The sequence below is a fragment of the Ipomoea nil genome, unplaced genomic scaffold (genome assembly GCF_001879475.1).
Source record: "Ipomoea nil cultivar Tokyo-kokei standard unplaced genomic scaffold, Asagao_1.1 scaffold1361, whole genome shotgun sequence".
Lineage (NCBI taxonomy): Eukaryota > Viridiplantae > Streptophyta > Magnoliopsida > Solanales > Convolvulaceae > Ipomoea > Ipomoea nil.
Genome location: NW_017617789.1, coordinates 2,013,324 through 2,036,920, shown reverse-complemented (window position 1 = coordinate 2,036,920; position 23,597 = coordinate 2,013,324). Strand labels below are relative to the sequence as shown.

Genomic DNA, 23,597 nt, shown 5'->3' with positions numbered 1-23,597 from the left:
TTAATAAATTAAAATTAACTAGTAGACTAATTATTTTATTAAACGGAACCTAAGTCTTCCTAATCTAATTATAATAAGAACAAAGTATTTATTTATTTTGGCAAAAGAAAAAGGAAAAATGGTGCCACCATCCAAACAAGAGGGAGGAATGTACTCGACGTAGTACATTCCTTCTCCACCCAAATCCAACCTAACCCGTTGTAAATCAACAATAAAATAAAAACAGTGTTCAAAAAGAAAAAAGAAAAAAGAAAAAAAGCAGCTTATCGCCAATGAAATATCTGAACACCCCCCCCCCCACCCCCCCACCCCCCCAGGTCCAAGAATTAAGCAGTGCATACAATATTTTGCGACTTTCTTCCACACGACACAACCCCAGATGGACCAGCCATGAACACTACTAAACCTCCTTCAACATTCTTCTCCCCATTTCCATCAACCCATAGCTTCTCTCTCCGCTGGCTTTCCTCACCATTTGCTTCCTCCACTTCCGCCGCCGGTAACCCCAGAGTTACCCACTCAGTTCATGTTCAAACCGCCGGTAAGCCCTCCACCGCTACCTCTCTAGTTATCACTACGCCCCAGCAACTAGCTAATCCTCAAGAGCAGGCTCTCCTCACACTTCTCCAGGAGAAGAAAACCGAAGAGGCATGGTTGGCGTACACTCAATCTGACCAACTTCCCAACCCCACATGCCTTAGCCGTTTAGTTTCACAATTATCCTATCAGAACACCCACGTTGCCCTCACGCGCGCCCAGTCCATTGTCCGCCGTCTCCGCAATGATCGCCAGCTCCACCGCCTCGACGCCAATTCCTTCGGCCTCCTCGCCGTCGCCGCAGCTAAAGCCGGCCAAATCCTCTACGCCACCTCCATTATCAAGTCCATGCTCAAATCCGGTTACCTCCCCCACGTCAAGGCCTGGAGCGCCGTCATCAGCCGCCTTTCTAACTCCGGAGATGATGGCCCCACCGAGGCCTTATCGCTCTTCACTTTGGTCACCGGAAAGGTCCGCCGGATTTCGGACCCCGCGGTGGTTAATAACTCGAGGCCGGACACAGCTGCCTACAACGCCGTGCTAAACGCCTGTGCAAATCTCGGTTACACTCGGAAATTCCTCCAACTGTTCGACGAAATGACTGAATTTGGCTGCGCGCCAGATGTTTTGACATACAATGTGATGATCAAGCTTTGCGCTAGAGCTGAAAGGAAAGATTTGCTTGTGTTTGTACTGGAGAGGATAATCGAAAAGGGAATCGCTGTGTGTATGACAACACTCCAATCCCTCGTCGCAGCTTATGTTGGGTTTGGTGATTTGGACACTGCTGAAAAACTAGTTCAGGCTATGAGAGAAGGGAGGAGAGATCTGTGCAAGATTCTAAGGGACTCAACTTTGGAAGAGACAAGTGCAGATAATAAGAGCGATGTATTTGAAAAGTTGCTTCCAAATTCTGTAAATTCAAGAGACAGAGAACCGCCAGATTTACCTCGAGTGTTTGAACCCAATTCGAGGATGTATACGACCTTGATGAAAGGTTACATGAAGGCAGGCCGGGTAACTGATACAGTAAGGATGCTCCAGGCAATGAGGCATCAGGAAGATACTGAAAGCCATCCAGATCATGTGAGCTATACAACTGTTATTTCTGCATTTGTGCAGCAAGGATCAATGGAACAAGCACGAGAAATGCTAGCTGAGATGCTCACAGTCGGGGTTCCTGCCAACAGAATCACTTACAATATTCTTATGAAAGGGTATTGCCAGAAATTGCAGATAGACAAGGCAGAAGAGGTGATGCTAGAGATGGTAAATGGTGCAGGAATAAAACCGGATGTAGTTTCTTATAATACTCTCATTGATGGCTGTATTTTGGTTGATGACAGCGCGGGGGCACTTTCCTATTTCAATGAGATGCGAGCAGCAGGCATTGCACCTAATAAAATCAGTTACACAACGTTGATGAAAGCTTTTGCTTTGTCTGGCCAACCAAAGATAGCGAACAAGGTATTTGACGAAATGCTAAAGGATCCTCGAATCAGGGTTGATTTGGCTGCTTGGAATATGTTGGTTGAGGGGTATTGTAAGCTGGGGAAGATTGATGAGGCCAAGTCTATAATTCAGAGGATGAAAGAGAGTGGAACTTTTCCGAACGTGGCTACCTATGGGAGTTTAGCAAATGGAATTGCATTAGCTAGGAAGCCAGGAGAAGCACTACTACTATGGAGTGAAATAAAGGAGAGATGTGGAATAGGAAAGGGAGTGGAACCTGATTCTTCTCCAGCCCTCCCGCCACTGATACCCGATGAAGGACTTTTAGATACTCTGGCTGATATATGTGTCAGGGCTGCATTTTTCAAGAGAGCTTTGGAGATCATTGCTTGCATGGAGGAGCATGGAATATCACCAAACAAGACAAAGTATAAAAGGATTTACGTGGAGATGCACTCAAGGATGTTCACAAGCAAGCATGCTTCAAGAGCCAGGCAGGATCGAAGAAGGGAGAGGAAAAGAGCAGCAGAGGCTTTCAAGTTTTGGTTGGGATTGCCCAATTCTTACTATGGAAGTGAATGGCGCCTTGATTCTGTATCCGAAGAAGATGAATATACTTCTGGCACTGCCTAAAGACATGCCACAAAATAGTAGTGTTGAGAAAAAGAGATGACACTGAAAAATAAATTTATAAGATTGTACCATGATCATGTATCAAATTAAATATATACAGGCCTTGAGTTCCACTTGTAAAGTTGCAAAACATTAAATTGAATATACACATATCTCTCTATCTCTCTTACTGTATCCACAAAGACGCATGGCATAAAGACATACTGGGATTTGATAGAACTAGAGCTAATCTGTAAACTTCCATAGCTAATCATCAGTAACCTGCAAAGTTTTGTACGTGATTAACAGCATGGCATAAAGACAGACCAGGAATTTGATAGATAAACTGTAAACTCCCACAGATAATCACAAAACATCTGCAAACTTTTGGAAGTGGTTAATAGGAGATAATTGTTCATATAACAATGAACAAGAACAAAAGTGCTTGTAGGTATTGAATCATTCCTACTTTTTATGAGACGCTGTATTAAAAGGGAGTAAAGACTAGAAACATTTTTTTAAAAAAGAGGCAAAATGATGTTTCTAAAGCTTATTACCAGTGATGTGAAACTATCCCCTTGATGATTGACTTCTTGAATAAGATGATGATACCACCTGCATGATAGACATTTAGGACTTTTATTACTTTATCCTGTCATTGTATCTGGTTCACATTTTGTCCCATATTGTTAACCAAGAGATAGAGTTTAGCCAGTGAATTTTTCTTTAATGAAAATAATTGTTTAATTCAAATGCCAAAATTCAGTTATAATCTGAAATGGCGTATACAGGTTTAAGGGTGTTTTGACATGCAAAATGATGAAGTTAGTAAAAGGCATGCCTGATATCTCTTTGGGCCCTTCTTTAGTAAATAACCTGCACTATTAAGTGTATCCAAAAATGTATCAATATCTGGAACCCTTAAGCCGATGGTATCTGCCAAACTATATAATTCCTGAAGAGAGTAATGAAGAACAAGTGAGGCAAACTTGAATCTTTTGGAAGCAAATACTCATTTAGGAAAGTTTAGTTGTATATATGCTTACAGATATTGAAAAGATATCCTTTTGATGCAATTCTGACTGCTTATTTAGGGCACCCAAAAATCTCTTCTTCTCTTTTTCTTTACTCATCCCCCCACTACGCCCAAAATCCACAAAGCCATGCTCATCAACGTACTTATCATACAAAGACTCCTTCATTAGTTCAACAACATCCTGCAGAGTACAGTCATTAAGATACAGAAAGAATCAGTATCACAAAACACATAGAATACAAGTATCAATTGCTAATATTACAAGTTTAATGCAGATGGAGTAACTTGATTGTCTAAAATGATTATATAGCTCACAATTATAGAAAACAAATGACAAGATTTCAACATATACTGCATGAATGGTGAACTCACCAAAGCGTCCTGCTCAGTTATTTGTTCTCTTAGATCAACCCTAGCTCGAGCTTCAGCCAACCTTACCAAACTTTCCAATTGCCTAGCTGTTATAGGTGTACTATCAGCAGATGTGCTACGATCTCTTAGTCTCAGGTAAAATGCCTTCAAGGTAGCCGCTGCAGGTTCTGTCATCCTTACCCAATATAAAGAAAATATGAATGAAGCATTCAAAAAAGAAGTTCCCAAATTATCCTAATTTCAGAAGTGTTGGACCACCTTGGAAATACGTAAGCTCTCGCATAGGCAATGTATTTACGCAGAAGAGGACCAGGTAATGGAACAAAACCACTATCCTTTTTTGGGTCAAGTCTCAATTTTGCAACTAAAGAATCATGCTCTATGTTCAGGTTATTCTCCATAACGTCAAAGTGTGCTGCAAAGTAATAAACATGTCAAATAACCAAATTCTTCATATAAAAGACACTCCTAGTAATTATCCGATAGAAGTCCTTACCTGTACATAATCGTTTTGTGGAAGGAGGATGTTCTGGATTTTTAGCATGAAGCTGCAAAATAAAGTTTAATTCACGTATAATTCCAAAGACATCAATGGATTTGTAGCATGGCCCAATTTGGCATAGAAAGAAATCAATGTTCACTAGTATTAGATGTTTAATTTAACTATAAGTTTTTGGTAATTAAAGGTATCAGAAATGAAGATGCCTTTTTCTAACGACAAATATTCCATATTCACATTTGTTTTTCAAGGCAACAAAGTCTTGTGTGTTTATCTCAATGGTCAAGTACTTCCAAATGCAGAAAAGATCCAGGAAATTGCACCTACTACAAATTATGCATGAGCAAATAAGGATGAAGATACACATATGTGAACAAATCCTTTTTGTAGTCAAAGAATAGTTCTGACATATATTAGGACAAAGTGGACAGAATAACTCACAGACATAATGTGCTTTGAGAGTCGCTTATCCAGTTGCTCATCAGGTTTGTCAAGTAATATGAAAACCAAATCAAACCGCGAGAGTAAAGCACCACTCATTTTCAAGTTCTCATTTACAGTTTTTGTACGGCTGCAATCAAATTTTAAACAATAATAATGTTTATTACCCATTAAAAAAGAAATGGAAACATGCATGCACCAAAGGCTTCTTGTAGTTTCAGTTAAACATGTAATTCCACAAAATATGTTCAACATGAAAATGGAAAAGAAAATATAGGAAAATTTTACACACTTGTTAGTTGTTTCAGTAGGGAATGGATTTCATCACTATAACTTTGAAGTATAGAAAACATGCCAATTATCACTCATGCAGTCCTCAGAACATGCTAATGACAAAAAAATTTAAAAAAAAAATTTTTAAAAAAAACACTGTATATTAAGTAACTAGTGATTCAAGCCATTTTTATTCACAGTACTCGTAATGACCCCCAACAGGGTTTGCGGCTGCTAAAACAGATGTTCGTGCTGATAAACTTGCAACAAGTCCTGCCTTTGCAACAGAAACACACTGCTGCTCCATAGCTTCAAACAAGGCCTGGAATTATCCCATAGTAAAGTATATATTGATACTAATTACAGTAAGAGCATTAGAGCAGTGTGCATGACAGTATGAGGATGACAAAACCAAGTAAAACCTGATGTTCAGCAGACATTTTGTCAAACTCATCAATGCAGCATAATCCACGGTCTGCAAGAACCATAGCACCTGACAAAGAAAACCATTTTTATTGAGAAATCGATGCCAATTTATGATGCCCAAAAAATCAAAATCAACCATAAACAGCACATATAATTTTAGGTATTATTTGATCCAGGTAACATGTTTTTCACATAAGACTGAAACTGTGATAGTACCACAAGTGGCTTTTAATTAACATGTTGATGAATCACCATTCAATTTGGAGAGCCATCAACTATAAAGATGGTGATGGTTTTTAAATATCTCTCTTTTTCTATATTTCCAAATCTTTTTTCTACTCCAGTGTACCAACTTTCCATGAGCTCTCTGTTTACAGAAGGCATTCTCCAAGGCTTTTCAGACTCAAAAACATACTCCACCCTAGGTTAGATCTAGAAGGCAATATTTTTGACTTGAGGGTTTCCCATAATTCTCACACAAACAAACACACTCAGTATGTTTACCAGCTTCAAAGGCATAATCACTAGTCATTGGATCCTTGACCACAGCCACAGTGAGGCCAGCATTAGTTGTAGCATTACCACACACATATAGGCCTCGAGGAGAAACAGAAGCTGCTGCTTGAAGTAGTTGACTTTTACCTAGTCCAGGATCACCTAATAATATGGAATTCAGCAAGTTTATTAATGCCCTCACATATAACATCATCTGGGAAAGAATGACATCCAGAGGATACAAGAACTAATCAGTATACCAACTATTATGATGTGGATGTCTCCCCTAACAGGAACCTTGTTCTGATCCATGGAATGTTTCTGTACACCACCAAATTGAGCTAGAGTAATTCCCGCTGTTGACAGAAGAAAGATGATCCAAATAGAAGATAATGTAAATGAAAGTACGAGTTTCAAAGTCGTCTTGGGAGAAAGAAAAAAAAAAAAAAAAGTATGAACTATCAGATGGATAAAAGAATCTCATCTCATCCAGCTTGTGACATCAACACAGTCTAATAAGCAAATAAACGCTCAATCTCCAGAATGCAACTAAGGAGTTTGAAACCTATGAAAGAGCGATGAAATACACCACTACATAATAACAAAAGAAATCCATGCCAACTATTGTACAAACCTTTAATAAGCTCATGCCCATAGATTGAGGGGCAAATAGAATGAAGTATTTGCCGAAAAACATCAGAACCATTTTCTTCTGAAAACTTTACAATAAACTCTAAATCCCTTGGAGAAAATGATAATGAGTCAAAAGGCTCTGTGGATATTGCATTGGACTTATCCATTGGATTCTCAGGCATTGGTTGAGTCTTGGAATTTCTTATTGAGACTGCTTCAAGATATAAATAGAAAAGTCCTTGATTCTTGCTTTTTGATTTTCCTGAAAAAGTATCTTATGCTATTAATCCATGTCTGAAATAGGTTATAGTGAAATTTGAGAAAGCCAAATAAAAAGAACGAACATCACTGTTTTAACACTGATATCAACATAAATTACTGAAAGTCATTAGATATAAGAACTTTCATTTTCCTGCAGTGAGCCCGAGAACACTGATTCCAGAATAAATACATTCAAAGCAGTCAAGTGCAAGAAATGCTCTAGAATCCAAAAATGGAGCATTGAAGAATTTTTAATTATAGAAAGAATGACACAAAGTGGAAAAGAGCAATAAATTTCTCAACATCAACATATAGAACAACGCTAAGTTAACAAGATCAACACCTAGAACATACAATATACAACATGACATACATTCACCTTAAGTAGATAAGCATGTTAAAGGAAATACCTCCCCCAATGTCCATGTAGTTGTTAATCACCCTAACAATACCAGTTACAGTCACAATATCTCCAGGAATGCATGCATCCACAAGATCTTCTGTTAATTCACATTCAACTGTCCGTGGAACGCGCCCCTCCTCATGATGTTCTGACCTCAGCGTCTCCTGAACTCTGGAATAGAGACATTATACAATTTATATAAAAATGCACATAAGTATGACATGATGTCTTACTTTTTAGTTTTACTATGATGGTGGTGACATAGAACTTAGAAGTGACTGCACCTTATCTTCTGAAAGTCTACAGGTTGAGCACTGGATCTAATGGGAGTGAAGGTCCTACTTTTGCAACCATGCATCTCACATATTGGAGGGGGTGAAAATTTCCCATCTGGAAAGTCGCGAGTAATGTTGGTTCCACATTTTGTGCAGGCAAAACTCATTTCTATTACCAGAGGCTTAACTGTGCTAACTTTTATCACTGTACCACGTACAGAAACAAGCCTGTCTGTCACATGGATAGATAATGCCATTATTAGTGCAACATCAATTTGGGTTTTGCACAGAATATAATCTACTTTAGAACCAGTACACTCATGTTGAATTGCAAAGTTACCAATATATGCTGCTTTCAGGTTCTTCAACGCAATCACTAGAGGGTAGTTGTGCAGGCGAATATTTATCTTTGAACAATCATCAAACTTCTCATTTCCCCATTTCATGAACATAACCTACTAAATTATAAAGTAAATCAATAAATGCTAATGGAGGAATATCCACGAGACTGATTGAGTCTTGTTAGCACTATACCTTGTGCAATGCAGCACTCATACATAGCAGAGCTTCCTTAGGTCTATCATCTAAAGTCAAATAAAAACTCTCAATGTCGCAAACTCTCCGAAACTGCTCAAAGTCAAGTGGCAAGAAGAATATGCCATCGTCATCTTTAACCTACACATGTTATTGAAACAGTCAGTTATTGATTCACTACCAGCGCTCTATCACACCGATATACACGTAGCCATAGATTTACAAACAGAGATAGAGAGATAAAAGAGATAGTCAGAGACCTGAGAAACGAAGTACTCTCCAGCTTTAGAAAAGAAGTCAGCAAGATCGGATGCGAGTTCAAATTTGAACTTGGAATCGTCCAGCGTTAAGTCGATTTTGGGGAAATACACGCCTAAAAATTTCGAGAGGCTACTTGAGTCCGAAACTCTACGATGATTTTTTGTGCTCGTCATCTCACCGTACATGGCGACTTCCGGCGGCGTCTGAGAATGCAAGGCAAAGTCCTCGGCGACAGTCCGTTCACTTTTTCTGGCGGGAGAATGATGAAGGTATTTGGGAGGGAATTGTAGAGGGAAAACCGGAAAACTAAACCAATAATTACATTTTGGCTTTGAAAATGAAATTTTGATGATTTGGAAATTGAAATTCTTCCTTATTGACACCAATTTGAATATTGATTGAATTCAAAAATGAAATTTGCGAGTGTGCTTCGTACTATGAGTTGAATTTTTATGAATACTTTCCGTTGTTAAATTTACTAGTATTTCACCCGTGCGATGCACGGATTAAAAATTAGAAATATTGTAAGATGTATATTCTTAGTCTTATTATAATTAAAGTATAAATATTTTTTGAAAACCGAATGCATTGTAAGATGTAAAATTAGTATTACATAAATACATAATACTATTAAAAATAGGTTATGATATTGAAAATTTATTTATAAATTACATTTTGTGTAGTGTTCAAACAAACAGTAGAGTCACCACATGTTAAAAATTTTGAGACCATTTGGATACTCATTGTTTGTCGGAGTGTTCAATTGTACACCTTGAATTGGCATGTCATCATTTTGAGAATTAATGCGATTACCGATATCCATATGCTCATGCAAATAAATTGATTGTCTTTGGATATTTTCATTTTCTGAGCCCAAAAATGCATAATGTGTAAGAAGTAAAATATTGGGACCGTTTCTAAAATTATTCATAATTATGGATATAAAGTTCAAAAATAATATAACGTATGCAATATAACTTGCTTATATTATTTTTTTTTCAATGTAAAAAAAGATATATAACAATATTTTTTTTCATACAAATAATGCAGAAATCAATCAAATGGTTGGTTAAAGTAATACTGTAATAGTTGGTTTTTTTTTTTTTGAAAGCTGTAATAGTTGGTTTATTATATTATTTCATTTTTTATTTTTAAATTCTCAAAAATGACTTGAAATTAAATAAATTAATGTAGATCATAAATGATTTAATTTGTTTAGAGTACAAAAAGTAAAGAAATCATTAACCAAATTGTTATACCAAACACGAAGAATACTTAAACAAACAAAAAAAAAACATAAAACTATATACGTGCTAATACTATACAATTAATACCCAGTACCACTATTATCTTTCTAATGCAGTTAAATATAATATATTCAACAGATTAAACTTTAAATATAACATATTTTGTATCAAAATCTATTTTTTAAATGAGTAACATCAATATTTTGTGTGTATATATATATATATATATATATATATATATATAATCCAAATTAAATACACTTACCCATTACATCATACTTTCTGCCCAACTGTAATATGAAACCAAGTCGAAACCCTGAAAGTATTCTCTTTACATGTATTTATAATGATTTCAGTCTGTATATTTAGTTCAAATCATATTTGAAGAGAATACATTAATTGGTTGTTATTTGAGACTGAACAGTTAGGTAGTATAATTAAATGATGCAGCCTAGGGATTCTTCCATCAGGCCATCACTATTAATCACGGCTATTAACATACATTGTAATACAAATAACAATACACATTGAATAATGAAGAGTTTTTTTTTTTTTTTAAATAATAATGAAGAGTTTCAAAAATTAATTAATATAAATTGTATTAGGACACAATATAAAACTAATATAATATAAGTCTAATTATAGAAATACAACTGAAAATATTCGAAATTAAAATAAATTAGCTAGATGAATAATATTATCAAAACGATAAAGAAAGTACAAATTATTATTTTTCAAAAAATACAAATTATTAAAGATACAACATTTTTAGTCGTAATTACAAAATTCTCATTATCATCACATATCAAGACTTTTAACCCATTTGACTGTCATTGCATTCTCCCTCTGCAGACCGCGACGCGGCGACACATCTTCTTCTTTACGATTCTGTGTGATCCCTCCCTTTTTCTTCCGATTTGTTGCGATTCCTTTTAATATTCTCCGTTCATCTTCTATTCTATTGAATTCTCCGGTGTTAGATTAGACGCTATGACTAAACATAAATAAACAACTCCAAAAAATTCGGACATACAAAAAGCTAAGTCAATTTCTGCATTTCTTATGTTTTTATATTTAATCTGCAATTTAGATCATCATTTTACAGAATCTGTGTTTACTCACTTTGTTTTGGTCATAGTTCTACCTCAATTAGACATTTCTTTATATCTTTAACAAAATCAAGTACTCGTGAAATCAATTACCATAATCAGAATCACTTTTGAAATATGTACTGTTTTATTTTACAGATTACTTTACAACGCGACCAAATCTATAATACAATTTAAAAAATATTCGATGAGATAAAATTCTTCAAGTTAACTTTTTTGTTTTCAACGAAAATAAAAAATACATAATTTTTCTAATTACTTTATATCAGTTTCATATTATTTGTTTTATTTTACAAATTACTTTACAAACTCCACCAAATATGTAATAGAATTAAAAAAATATCCAGTGAGATAAAATTCTTCGAGTTAACTTTTTTGTTTTCAACGAAGATAAAAAATACATTATTTTTCTAATTACTTTATATCAGTTTCATAATTATTTGTTTAAATTTTTTCATCTTTGCACAAGTATTGTGCATGCACAGTCTTTTAATTTAACAACTGATTTTAATTTTTAAAAACAAAAATTAAGTAACTGATCTAATAACTATTTCTCTCAAAACTGTGTATTAGAATGAACAATCAAATTGTAATAAATCATAAATATTTAAGTTTTTTCATTTTCAATAAAATTGTAAGTATAAAAAGTAGATTAATCTCATTTTTTAAAACCAATAACCTAATTTTTTTTATTTCAGTAAACAATAAACTTTTCTTTTTATTAAAAACTAATAAAAAGTAAACAATAAACTGATTTATAAAATAAAATGTTCGTTTAATATATAATTTTTTTATGTAAATGCGTTTCTTTCCAACCTATTGAATTACCTGCTCCCTTTACATTAAAAGAATTACTTCAAACTGTTTTGATCCTACTTGAGTTCAATTCCAAAATCACTGTTTTGATCCTACTTGAGTTCAATTCCAAAATCACTCCACTCCATTCACTGTATCTATCCTTCAAAAAATGTATGTACCCTAATAGAATAAAATAAAATAAAAACATTTTATAGAAATTTTTCACAAATAATACAGCTTACAATTAAAAAGATACTCCGTAATAAATAAGGTATGTTTACCTCATCATGAATAGGCAGTCATTGCTATAGTTAGATGTCCTCCGTCAGATGTCCTCACATTTTCTCACTAAACTAATTATTATAGGTTTTCTATTGTGTAGATGCGAGTTTGGCTTGCAAGTATGTATCAAGAATGCATTTTGGAAAGGTTTCTGCTCTGCAAGGAGTATTAATGTGTTATGCATGCAAATCTTCTCATCCGAGTGGTCATTATATAGGCTGCAATATGGAGGAGTTCACCCTTTAAAAAAAAATACAATATGAAGATTTTACCTTGCTTGACAATATGCACCTCGGTCCTCTTCCACCACATTTGTGAAGGGTCATTATGGAGTCAATGAGGCAGCAAATCAAAAAACTGAACCACATTTGTAAAATAAAGGTAAAACTGGTTCTCATCTATGGTGCTCGGCTTCCATGATTGCACACTTTAAGGTTGACAAAGGAGATAGAGGCAAGACACCCAAACAAATAATAATAAAACCTAAAACTAAAAACCAGCAACCCATTACAAAAAAAAAAAAAACAAAAACAGCAACCCATCACAGAAAATATGAAATTATAAACTACATAAAACCAAGTTTTAGGATAAATATCAGATAAATGGCCGTAGGGCTTCAAAACAGATGGAATAGCATTGTGATTTTCTATGGAACTACACATCAAAGGAAAAATTGTTATAGCAAACATTGATAATATACATATAATATACATATAAACATGAATCTTAAAAAAAGTAGTGAAATAAAAATAGACTACCTTTCTTGAAGATGACTTTCCAGATTACCTAAAAAAAAAAAAAACAAAAAAACTCATTTAAATTATCTTCCTTGATGATGAGTCTATTGTAGATTCAAGATGATCATACCTGAACAAACAAATGCAGTTAGAGTTAGAGAAGAACTTCTATCATATTTATTCATGGCCATACCCTGCAGCCAAATTCCCAACTTAGAACCTATTTGTTTTCATCTTGGTAATGTTGAAAATGTATCTCCCTTGCTCTCATTTGTTATGCTTCAATTTTTTTTTTTTTTTAAAAAACCACTTGCTTTAAACCTTTATGTATTTCCAATCTGCACAATCATTGAGTGTTCATCCTTGCCGTCTTGGACCACCACCCCTTGCCATGCACCGAAACAGCCTTTCTATCACCGTATCTTCTCACACCACTGCCAGAGGAGACTCTCACCCTCTCACCTCTCTCACTCTCAGTCTCTCACCCTTTTACCTCTAACTCTCACCATACTCTAATCTTGACTGCCAGAAGTGAGACGCCCAGAACAAAGCGGCCGGCGACCACCAACGTCTCCACCTGCTCCCTCGTTCTAGCATACGTCTCCACTTGCTCCCTCGTTCTAGCATACGTTTCCACTTGCTCCCTCGTTCTAGCATATAGCTCGTCTCTGTTATCTTTCTCTCCGCGTCGTCCTTCTAACGCTCGCCGCCGTTTCAGATTCTTTGGCTCCCTTCCGTGAGTTTGGCCACCGCCTTGCACCATTCATTCATATATATAAAGCTCTTCAAAATCTGAACACCCAAATGCCGCTATATATATTACTATCTAAACAATTGAAAAGACTCATTGAAAACTGAAAAGACTCCTTGAAAATAATATCTGGTCATTATTTTTTTCTTGGAAATATAAACACAACTTATTAATAAAAAAACTGCTTTCTAGAATATTCTTTCCTTAGTGGAGGATATCTGACAAATCTCTATCTCTATTTATTTTTATTTATAAAAAAATGTGTTCACACTAAGCGGGAAAATACTACAATTTGATTGGTCATGGCTATATGGCTTTAATATATAGAAGGATAACACACTAGTAAGTGTCCAGTGCAATGCACGAATTATTATTAATTAATAAACAAATTACACTTTTGGTCCTATTACTATAGGGGACGTGTTAATTTTGTTCCATGACTTTTATAGCTAACAATTTAGTCCTTTAATTATGTTTTTTTAGTATATTTGGTCCTTCCGATCAAATCACCGATGAAAATTTGCCGAAAAAACTTAAATTTTTTAAACAAAATTATTCATGAGGGCAAAATAGTCTTTGTACGTAAGTTGTTTCTTCTTCTTCGTGTTCATGAACTACGGCTAACAGTTGCTTCTGCTTCTAAGAAAGAACAGCTCCAAAAATCGAAGCCCCAGATTCAGAAGCAAGGTATGATTTTTATCCTCAACTTTTTCTTCATGTCCACTGCGCATTTATTGATTCATCTTTTCCATATCGCACAGTATAAGCTCTATAAGAGATCTAAACTCCCAAAAATATTATTCTCCCTATTATAGTCACAACCATCCTCCCAATTTTAGCCACGACCAAAACATAATTGTAGTATTAGTTGTGGCCATGTGGATGATAGTTTATTTATAGTGTTGAAGTAGGTGTAGATGTTCATGTAAATATTGATTATGACTTTTAAATTTATCTTCAATCAATTAATGTTAGAAACATAACATAATTATTGCAATATTAATTTTTAGTTATGAATCAACAACTATTACTTAAATTAATTTTGTGAAATACTCTCATATCCACTAAAATCCTTTTGCTTATTATTCACTTTGATTTTATTTTCATCTTTATTTAATTATTTATGATGATTATGATTAGGGAAAAAATTTCCCTAATCATTTTGCTTTAATGTATATAGAGAAGAGATAGAGATTTTCCTCTAATCATTTTCATATAATATATATAGAGATAGAGATATAAAGATAGAGAAGAGAGAGAAGAGATAGAGATACAATATATAATATATAATATATGTAATATTTTATAAATTAATGATATAGACATATTATGTTGACTAAATTAATAATTATGTTGATGTTGATGTTGATTTGTATTTTTTTAAAAAGAGGATTTGATTTGTAATTAAAATTACATGAATTTATAAAGTAATGTGAATACAATAAATGCTTTCACACTTGAGAGTAACAAATTTTCCCATAATCATTTTGTTTATATATATATATATATATATATATATATATATATATATATATATATATATATATATATAGGGATATAGGGATATAGGGATAGAGATAGAGATATTATTATATTGACTTTTGCACGGGAATATGATTTACCCATGTATGTTCTTATGTAGTCAGGGGCGGACCTAGCATGGGGGCAGCTGCCCCCACTCACCCCACCCACACCCCATATATAACACTTGTATATATATGTATATATAGTACACAGTTTTAGTATAAGTAAAAGAAAACAGGAAAAGTTAACAAAAAGTGAATCAACTTAAATGATAAAGCATGCATGTTTGCTTAAGCAGGGTGTGGGTTTGAATCTTGTCTAATCTTTTTGGCTTGAAGACAGTTTTATAGCTATTTGAATAATGGTGAGACTTTCAAAGAACATAGTTTTTATGGCTATGTGAGATGTGAGGAGATGTGAGATTTTCTCACACACACACACACACACACACACACACACATATATATATATATATATATATATATACTTTTATAGTAATAATGATTAATGAGATGTGTAATTTATAATGTGTTTTCTATTAGAATTATTTTATCAAATTAATTATGTTTCATATTTTGTTATAAGTATTTGTATAAATTTTGATTTGTTATTTTTCGCTCATATCTAACAATATTTATGGCTAACTTCTTAGGTTTTTTTTTTTTTTTTTTTTTTTTTTTTTTTTTTTTTTTTTAAAGTTATCCCTTTTGTTTTAATATTTCACATAAGATTTTGATGCTTAACATTTTTGTTATAAACTTATAGACATTTTTTACTAATTGAACTTCGCCCCCACTTAACAATTTTTATGGGTCCACCCCTGTATGTAGTGATTATGTATTACTCATAACCATTATTTTTTGAAAGATGATACAAAAATGGACCCAAAATACATGTATAATTGAAATAATCAAATCAAATAATTGTCAATTTATTTATTTATATTTGATCTAGAAAAATTAACTATCAAAACACAACTCGTATCATGCTACAACGTTTATAATATTGTTAAAGGTTGTTATACATTGTATACAATTATGCATTATAAGTTAGTAGATGATGTGTATGGATAGATAATTAGATACGAAATATTATGCTATGATGAAATATTAAATATTAGGCTAACTCAATCCAAACGCTATTAGTAATCTTAATGGTGCGATCATAACTTAGAAAGCTTACCAAAACGGCGCAAACGTTATCATAAGTATGAACAATAATTATCGTGTTCACAATTTCACACTATAATTGCTATTTATAGAAGATGTTACATCATATTGCAATCATTAATCTCATGATATGCTGAATTTACGCTTTATATTTCGATATAACACATACACATAAGCGTTATATGTATGAAACTAGGACCAATTCAATTTCTTATATCATCACTATGTTATTTTTGTCAACAAAAAAATTGTACTCGTACTCCCAAAATAATAAACTCAATTTTCTTATATCATTAGTATGTTATTTTTGTTACACAAATTTATACTCGTACTCTAAAAATAATAGAGTCAATAATATTAACCGACTATATGCAATCGTGATTATTTACTATCTCACATACCTATTTATGACATTTATGTTCAAAATTAGTATTTAAGAGCAACCTCATTTGTTGATCGAGTTTTTGTGTGGCAAGTAGGAGAGAGGTGAAAGGGAAAGATGAGAAGAAAGAAAAATAAAAAATAAAAAACAAGACTGAGAACTTGACATTTGAGAAAAAAAGAAGTTAAAGTATGTTCTACGCACCCAGTTTGGGTGTATATGTACGCAAAACGTGCGCGAATTTTTCATGTTTCTCTCATTATGTAAATCACACGAAAAAACACAATCTTACAGGAGAAGGAAAAAAAAACAAAGAAAAATTCATTATTTCTATTTGTGAACATGAGTAGAGATCAAGCCCTTCACCTCATACTTAAGGAACAAGATGTTGAACCATCACGCCAAATCACCAACCACATTGGTTGCCATTAAAATAGTGATAGTTTTCTCTTTAAATAAACTAATCAATAAAAAACTCGAAGGGGCGAAATGTCATTTCATCCCTCTAACCAGCGAAGCACACATACAATAATCTTCAAAACCGCCCCCTTCGTAAATTCAAAAAATTTCCCGTTAGCGCTCTCATCTCTCTTTCTCTCTGCACTTTTGTAGGCCGTCTAGCTTTATCTTCAATCGCCACCGCTCTTTCGAGTGATCTTTGAAGAATTCGCAGCCACAGTCTCAGTCGCATCGGAAATCGAATCAATTGGGTTAATGTCGATGGCGGAAGTCGACCACATCGATCTCGAAGTGAAGGGCCTCAGTCTCCTCGACGATGGGCCGGAGAATGATGATTTCGTCCTAACCTTGTCCCCTTCGCCGCTCAAGCAGACTGGTATCCAAGAATTTCATTTTTAGTGCTATGTTTTATGATAGACTTGGGTTCTTACTGCAGACCTAACCCTAGTAGCTTTAAACAGTAAATTATAGTGCTTGGTTGATTTTTCAGTACAAGAATTCAAAGCTAATTGAGGGGATTAGTAAGCCAACAGCTAAGATTTATATTTCTGCTTGAATTTTATCTCAGCTTAACAATCCACTTTTTCCGGTTAAAGATCTGAGACGTGTGATTGACCTGATGATGGATCATAAAGGAGTGGGTATTTCATAAATACTGGATTTTTCAGTTATATGTAGCTGTGTAGATATGAAATGCTCAGTTTTGGATTGATTAGTTCTGAATACACATTGGGTTTTCTACTGCCTTTGCTCTTTTGAACTTAACTGTGGCTTAAGTATTTTGTTTATTAGAACCCTGGTGGATTTTAGCTCAACTGTGATATTCTATTTTGTTTGTTCGTCAGTTGGAAGTAGATCTATGTTCTCCCTTGCATCAAATTTTGTGTGTCCATGGAGAATTGGAGATAAAGTTGCTTTCTCTTTTGGTGTTTCAGATAATCACAAAGGCTTAAGCTTGGAGATGTCGGGAACGATGGATGTTCAAGAAGAAAAGGATATGGATAATAGAGGTGAAGAAGATGACGTGCTGCCTGAACTACATGAATCAATGGAACCAGAAAGAAGCAGAAGGAAAGGAAAGTTGAATTTACGCAAGAGCTTAGCATGGGATAGTGCTTTCTTTACGGATGCAGGTATTTACCTTGTTTTGTGAGCCCCCATCAAGTCGGAGAACAATTCATTTTCTATCTTCTGCTAAAGTTATTTATTCTAATTTGTGGTTGCTATTGATCTGCTTCATTTCCAGGGGTTCTGGATGCTGAGGAGTTGTCCAGCATGGTCAAGGGATCTGAAAAGATTGAGAAAAATGTAATGCCTAGGATTGAAGAGGATGTTGAAAAATCTACAGATACAATATCAACATTAGCAAGTGATAATGTGGCGCTGGAACATCTTGAGGCTGAGTTGTTTGAAGACATTAGAGCATCGATACAGAGATCCAATAAAGTGTCAAATGTGATGACCTCAATCAGGAAAGACGTATCTCCTGTGGCAGATAATGGGGGTAATTCTGGTAAGACATACTTCTTTTCTGGTTAATAGTAGCTGACTCTTCATTTGTTGGGAATGAATTTGGCAACATGGTTGCTAAATTATTGTGTTTTTGTGTACTTTTCATTACACAGCTTCGAAGAAGGCAGATGCCACTTTAAAAAATGTGGTAAGACAAACTAAACCAATTGCAATATTTGAACTCCACCTTTTTTTTTTTTTTTTTTGTTTCCAGTAGTTTATCAATGACAAAACTGCATTCTAAAATTTCAGCCAAAGTCTAAACTTGCTCCAAAAAGAGCCATTGGGGCTCAGACTTTGGGAATGTTAAAAAGTCAGCAGAAACACACTGATGGGATACAAGGCCCCAGGAAAAGCATAAAGCTGGACAATCCTCGTGTCACACAGGCATGTAAATTTTTCTATTTATTTGTTGCTAACTGGAATTTCATCTGTTTCAATTGCATAGCTTTAGTCATTTGGTTTAATTGAATTTTTATTTTTTTTAAGCAGATGTCCGAGTTTCTGTTGTTTTTATTTCTCTTTTGAACTTTAAAACAAATTGTCAACTCTTGATATTTGTTTAGCTCATGCTGTTTCTATGTTGTTTAATGAAGCCTGTCAAAACTGGGGACTTAACATCATCACTTGCTAAGCTACCAAAACTGCCCAGTAAGGCAAATCCCATCCCAGCAACAATGGCAAAAAGGGCGTCTTTGAGTGCTAATCATGTTAAAATTGATCATGACAATACAAAAACCAATACTGGTAAGGAAACATACTTCAAATAAAGTTTACTATTTCTTCAACAGCCATATTAGGGCAGTGTCCATTCTCTAAAAGGTGCCCAGTATCTGGATTGGGCCTTTTTATGTATGACTGCTTTATTATCATTTTATTAATTAATGAATGGAAACTGACAGTTGCTGGTAAAGGGGCTCATACATCAAAAGTATTTGACTCAAGTAATGCCTGCAAGGCGTTACCAAAACCTGCATTGTCTTCCAAGGCTTCTTCAATGAGATTTTCAGCTGCAAGCAAGATGCTGTCCTCAAGATCTTCAAGTGATAGTACTGGAAGTACTTTGTCTGACAAGGCAGGAAAACCCAATTTACCTATGGCCAGAAGGAAGTTGGTTAGTAAACCTGTTAGTCAACCTTCCTCTGCTTCAATGCTCAAAACTCCATCAAAAACAGCATTGAAGAATAAAGTATCATCTGGAAATTCTGCAATCTCAGCTTATCTCATGTCTTCAAAGATCAATTCTAGCATATCACCTGCTAGTTCTATAAGCGAATGGTCATCAGCTTCGGCAGCATCATCATCATCCTGTTCTATCATTAATGAGAGGTCAAATAAGTCGAGGATTAGTTTTGATACCAGTTCCTGTATATCTTTGGAGAGTGATGCTTCTACTTTGGACTTCACAAATTCTTCTAGTAATCAGAATCAGGGAACAGCATCGCCTAAAGAAAATACAAGGAAAGCTTCAACACAAAGTGACACAGTCTCTCTTCCACCTATGAAACCATCAGGCCTACGGATGCCATCCCCAAAAATTGGTTTCTTTGACGGGGTCAGTCTCCATCTTTGTTTTTCAATTCTCTCTTTAACTCAAAATTACTGGTCAAGGCAAAGTTATAGTCAGTAGTGATAAAGCATGATCCGGATTGTTATCCTGTAAAATTTCTCCAAGTTACAGCATTCTGATTCAATGTTTGCACTGTGCAGGTGAAGTCAGTTCGCACACCCAATGGGACTATGCGATGTAATTCCAAACAAAGCACTGCATTGCCCAAAATTGGAACTATCTGCAGTCCAAATGGGATTGGGAGGTCAAATATGAAATCCAAGGCCTCAGGTCTTCCACCCTCAAGAATGTCAACTGCCTCTGAAAATATGAAGTCTGGTACTCAGAACCTTTCTTCTCCCACATCTTTCCAGGACAAATCACAGTCACCTACCTCATTGAACATCACTGATGCTCCAAAAGATAAACAATCTTTTCCTAGCTTTGCTCCAGAAGTTCATCATGAACAGAATGAAGAAAGTAACTCATATGCGATGGATGTTGGAAGCGGAGTACATGATACAGTAAAAGATGTAGTAGAAGATGCTGGTTTAGAGGCAGTTAATCATGGGGACCTTGGCGTTCTGAAGAATGAAATGATTGCTAATGTAAATGAGAAAGCCAATTCAAACGACATCAAGGTTGTTGCTGTTGAAGAGGAGACTTCTTATTCAATTTCCAAGAATGCTGATACAACAATATCTGAGATGGATGTTGGCAGCAGAGTACATGATACAGTAAAACATGTAGTACAAGATGCTGGTTTAGAGGCAGTTAATCATGGGGACCTTGGCGTTCTGAAGAATGAAATGACTGCTAATGTAAATGAGAAAGCCAACTCCAACGACATCAAGGTTGTTGCTGTTGAAGAGGAGACTTCTTATTCGATTTCCAAGAATGCTGATACAACAATATCTGAGATTGCAGCTAGCAGGATACCATTTGCTGTCAAGAATTCTGGGGATGGCGATTTTCTTGACTTCTCTAAAGAAGCAGTCGTCGAGGAGGTGGTTGGGAAGATTAATTCTGCCATTCCTCTGGAAATTGATTACAAAGAAAACAACAGTTTATAAATTAATTGGCAGCCTCTCCCCCACCCTCCTGGTGTGTACTTTGATCCTCCTATATGTTTAGATCTATCACGCTAGACATGACAGGTCTTTTTTTTTTTACCAGTAAAATTGTAAGTGCAGGCTACCTTTGTGGTGTTGATCATAATGTGTTTAAAATGAGTCAATTATTGTATTCTATCCACTTGAAATCCTAGGCTCACAAATCTTGAACAGAGATGTTTTAGTATGTTTCAACTCAGTTTGATGAAATCTTGAACAGAATTTTGCCATTGGCCATGAAATTTTACTAAAGCAAAGCTTCCTAGTCCGTGAATTTGGGACTAGACTTTTCATTACAAAACCCATTATCAGAAACCTTTTACATGTCAGTGAACTTTTTAAGATGAATGTATATATATTTTTTGAATTGCAAGTGAATGTCATAAAAATTTAAACTGATGCACACACTAACAAACAATGACAGAGAGATGTATAAATCAATAACAGTCAAAATTCCAACTAGATTCAAAATTGTTTCTCCACCACATAAGAACTCTGAAACAGAAAAAAGTTCATCACAATTCTTGAGACCAACAAAACACTGAGGGGGGATAGGCAAACTAAGATCTTGGTTTCTCCTTCTTCTCCTTGAAGAGGGCAAGTAGAGAAACGCCAGAGACCTTCACCACCTTGAACCTGACACCAGGAATATCACCCACGGCATGACCTTTACGACCAAATCCAGCAATCAATACCTCGTCCTGCAAATTAATCCAAGAAACACTCAGATCTCTCCTAGTTGAATGAAAAGTCAATAAGCAGAAAAAGTAACCGGGAGTTGAAGGCAACAACTCACATTTTCTTCGATATAGTTCAAACAACCATCATTGGGGACAAAAGCAGCAATCTTTTTCCCATTCTTAATGAGTTGAACCCTAGCACATTTTCGAATAGCAGAGTTTGGCTGCTTAGCTTCAATGCCTCTGTGCATACCAAGATAACAATTTGGATAGATTAGTTAGGTAAAACCTGTCATGAATATATAATTAATAATCAAAGACTAAAAATAAGTGGACTAACATCTTCTCAAGCACAATGCCTTTTGCATGGGAAGAACCAGCAAATGGTTTCTTCCATTCATTCCCAAGATGAGATTTCTTATAGGCCTTATCAGCCCACCTCTGCCTTATGCGGTGGGACTTCAGCTTGCGTCCAGCTCCCATACCACGTGTCTTCCTGAAAGATTATAGAAAATTATATTAGGGACGCTATCAGCAGTTTAACAAACAAAATCATTTGACATTCACAACCTATTAGCTTATTCAAAGAAAGAAAGAGCATTTGAGTTGCAGAGAATCAAAAGCTACAATCAGATTGCATAAGGTCTGATCTTAAAAAATACAAAATTTACAGGGTAATATATCTATTATACATGAGATTACAGGTCTAAATAAAAAACAACAGAAGAAGAAGAATTAACTTGTTAAAACATAGCTAGAGACACATAGCAAGAAATAATACCATAGTTGAACTCAACAAGTGAAAACCCACCCAAGAACATTACAAAGCAATCCTCTTTTCAACACTAGTCATGATGTCAGTGAATCCAAGTAACAAGACCACTTCCCTTAGAAGTAACAGTCTAATACCAGAAAACAGCACCATGTGCCAAACAATCTCAGCCTACTTAATTGTATCTTTTATGAAATAGAAAGAGGCTTAGCAAATCAGCTAGAAACAACCCTCCCCACCTCCCCCAAATAACATAAATGAATTGCATTTCATATCCAAAATATCAATAAAAACATTTACCATTGCAAGCAATTATTCGAGCCTTCCTACATCAACTATACAAATCAATGATTGCATCCTCGCTAGCAGAAAGAAGGGTATCAACTAAAGCAAATGATCCCTTACTACACATAACAATCCTATCTATTAGCTAAAGAATTCAACTTTCGAACACAATACAACATCCGAAACGCGAATTACAGAATGCTAAAAGCTGAATCGAAAGAAAACTAATCTACAGAGCTTCACACTCATAATCTAACAGTGAAGAATTGAAAAGTAGGAGTGAAGCTCAAATCATACCCCATGTTTGCTGTGTGGAGAGAACTTCGACTTGAGAGTTGAGACTAGGATTCCAGAGGTTGCCGAAAAGAAGATCAGCTGCCTGATAAAACCCTAATCGCGGTAATATCCTTTAGGTTTGGGCTTTTCTATATGGTCTTCGGGCCCAACCATTTGGGCTTATATAGTTCCGACTTACAAACCCGAACCCAAATACAATTTGACCTAACAATTAACGAACAAATACACACGCAGTAGTATAGATATAGATATAAATAGATTTATCAATTAATCACCCATCTGAAAGAAAGAAAAAAAAGGTGATATTATACATTAATTATTATTACATTATTACATATATAATAATATAATAATAATAATTTGGTGTCTTATACTAGACAAGAAATTAAATATTTATAAACGCATACAGTTATGTGTATTTG

General features: G+C 34.9%; 4 protein-coding genes across 7 annotated transcripts; 2 read left to right on the top strand and 2 right to left on the bottom strand.

The window, feature by feature from the left end:
• The first annotated feature begins 290 nt into the window (after nt 1-290).
• LOC109185854 (pentatricopeptide repeat-containing protein At3g09650, chloroplastic) lies at nt 291-2,784 on the top strand. Its single transcript, XM_019335809.1, has one exon. It carries the CDS (start codon nt 391-393, stop codon nt 2,620-2,622), a length of 2,232 nt encoding a protein of 743 aa, XP_019191354.1. The 5' UTR covers nt 291-390; the 3' UTR covers nt 2,623-2,784.
• On the bottom strand, nt 2,533-8,815 carry LOC109185855 (probable DNA helicase MCM8). 2 transcript variants are annotated; one of them, XM_019335812.1, is made up of 19 exons: nt 8,510-8,815; nt 8,250-8,390; nt 8,056-8,170; nt 7,725-7,947; nt 7,448-7,611; nt 6,778-7,038; nt 6,404-6,499; nt 6,153-6,305; nt 5,645-5,715; nt 5,426-5,544; nt 4,950-5,079; nt 4,506-4,557; nt 4,268-4,424; nt 4,010-4,184; nt 3,648-3,818; nt 3,443-3,556; nt 3,159-3,216; nt 2,793-2,883; nt 2,533-2,618 (listed from the first exon to the last, which is right to left on the bottom strand). In XM_019335812.1, the coding sequence occupies exons 1-17, from the start codon at nt 8,693-8,695 to the stop codon at nt 3,172-3,174; spliced, it is 2,373 nt and encodes a 790-aa protein (XP_019191357.1). In that variant the 5' UTR covers nt 8,696-8,815; the 3' UTR covers nt 2,533-2,618; nt 2,793-2,883; nt 3,159-3,171. The 2 variants fall into 2 exon arrangements, with proteins under 2 accessions (XP_019191357.1, XP_019191355.1); XM_019335810.1 differs by lacking the exons at nt 2,533-2,618; nt 2,793-2,883; nt 3,159-3,216; nt 3,443-3,556; nt 3,648-3,818 and having other exon boundaries at nt 4,022-4,176.
• An 8,235-nt stretch (nt 8,816-17,050) lies between these two features.
• On the top strand, nt 17,051-21,351 carry LOC109185922. Of its 3 annotated transcripts, none has more exons than XM_019335911.1 (9): nt 17,051-17,344; nt 17,904-18,101; nt 18,215-18,481; nt 18,594-18,628; nt 18,733-18,867; nt 19,077-19,227; nt 19,383-20,035; nt 20,191-20,545; nt 20,759-21,351. In XM_019335911.1, the coding sequence occupies exons 1-9, from the start codon at nt 17,224-17,226 to the stop codon at nt 21,100-21,102; spliced, it is 2,259 nt and encodes a 752-aa protein (XP_019191456.1). In that variant the 5' UTR covers nt 17,051-17,223; the 3' UTR covers nt 21,103-21,351. The 3 variants fall into 3 exon arrangements, with proteins under 3 accessions (XP_019191456.1, XP_019191457.1, XP_019191455.1); XM_019335912.1 differs by having other exon boundaries at nt 20,191-20,736; nt 20,950-21,351; XM_019335910.1 differs by having other exon boundaries at nt 20,191-21,351.
• A 200-nt stretch (nt 21,352-21,551) lies between these two features.
• On the bottom strand, nt 21,552-23,282 carry LOC109185923 (40S ribosomal protein S23-like). The gene is made up of 4 exons (XM_019335913.1): nt 23,176-23,282; nt 22,162-22,317; nt 21,938-22,064; nt 21,552-21,842 (listed from the first exon to the last, which is right to left on the bottom strand). Exons 1-4 carry the CDS (start codon nt 23,178-23,180, stop codon nt 21,702-21,704), a joined length of 429 nt encoding a protein of 142 aa, XP_019191458.1. The 5' UTR covers nt 23,181-23,282; the 3' UTR covers nt 21,552-21,701.
• Nucleotides 23,283-23,597: the final 315 nt, after the last annotated feature.

Coding starts and splice junctions, on each gene's coding strand:
- LOC109185855 (XM_019335812.1), bottom strand. CDS start 8,695: ATGTACGGTGAGATGACGAGCACAAAAAATCATCGTAGAGTTTCGGAC. Junction 8,171..8,249: donor TGAGTGCTGCATTGCACAAG/GTATAGTGCTAA, acceptor ATAATTTAGTAG/GTTATGTTCATGAAATGGGG. Junction 4,425..4,505: donor CACAAAACGATTATGTACAG/GTAAGGACTTCT, acceptor ATTACTTTGCAG/CACACTTTGACGTTATGGAG.
- LOC109185923 (XM_019335913.1), bottom strand. Junction 22,065..22,161: donor GGCATTGTGCTTGAGAAGAT/GTTAGTCCACTT, acceptor TGGTATGCACAG/AGGCATTGAAGCTAAGCAGC. Junction 21,843..21,937: donor TGAACTATATCGAAGAAAAT/GTGAGTTGTTGC, acceptor ATTAATTTGCAG/GACGAGGTATTGATTGCTGG.
- LOC109185854 (XM_019335809.1), top strand. CDS start 391: ATGAACACTACTAAACCTCCTTCAACATTCTTCTCCCCATTTCCATCA.
- LOC109185922 (XM_019335910.1), top strand. CDS start 17,224: ATGTCGATGGCGGAAGTCGACCACATCGATCTCGAAGTGAAGGGCCTC. Junction 17,345..17,903: donor TTCGCCGCTCAAGCAGACTG/GTATCCAAGAAT, acceptor TTGGTGTTTCAG/ATAATCACAAAGGCTTAAGC. Junction 18,868..19,076: donor ACAATCCTCGTGTCACACAG/GCATGTAAATTT, acceptor TGTTTAATGAAG/CCTGTCAAAACTGGGGACTT.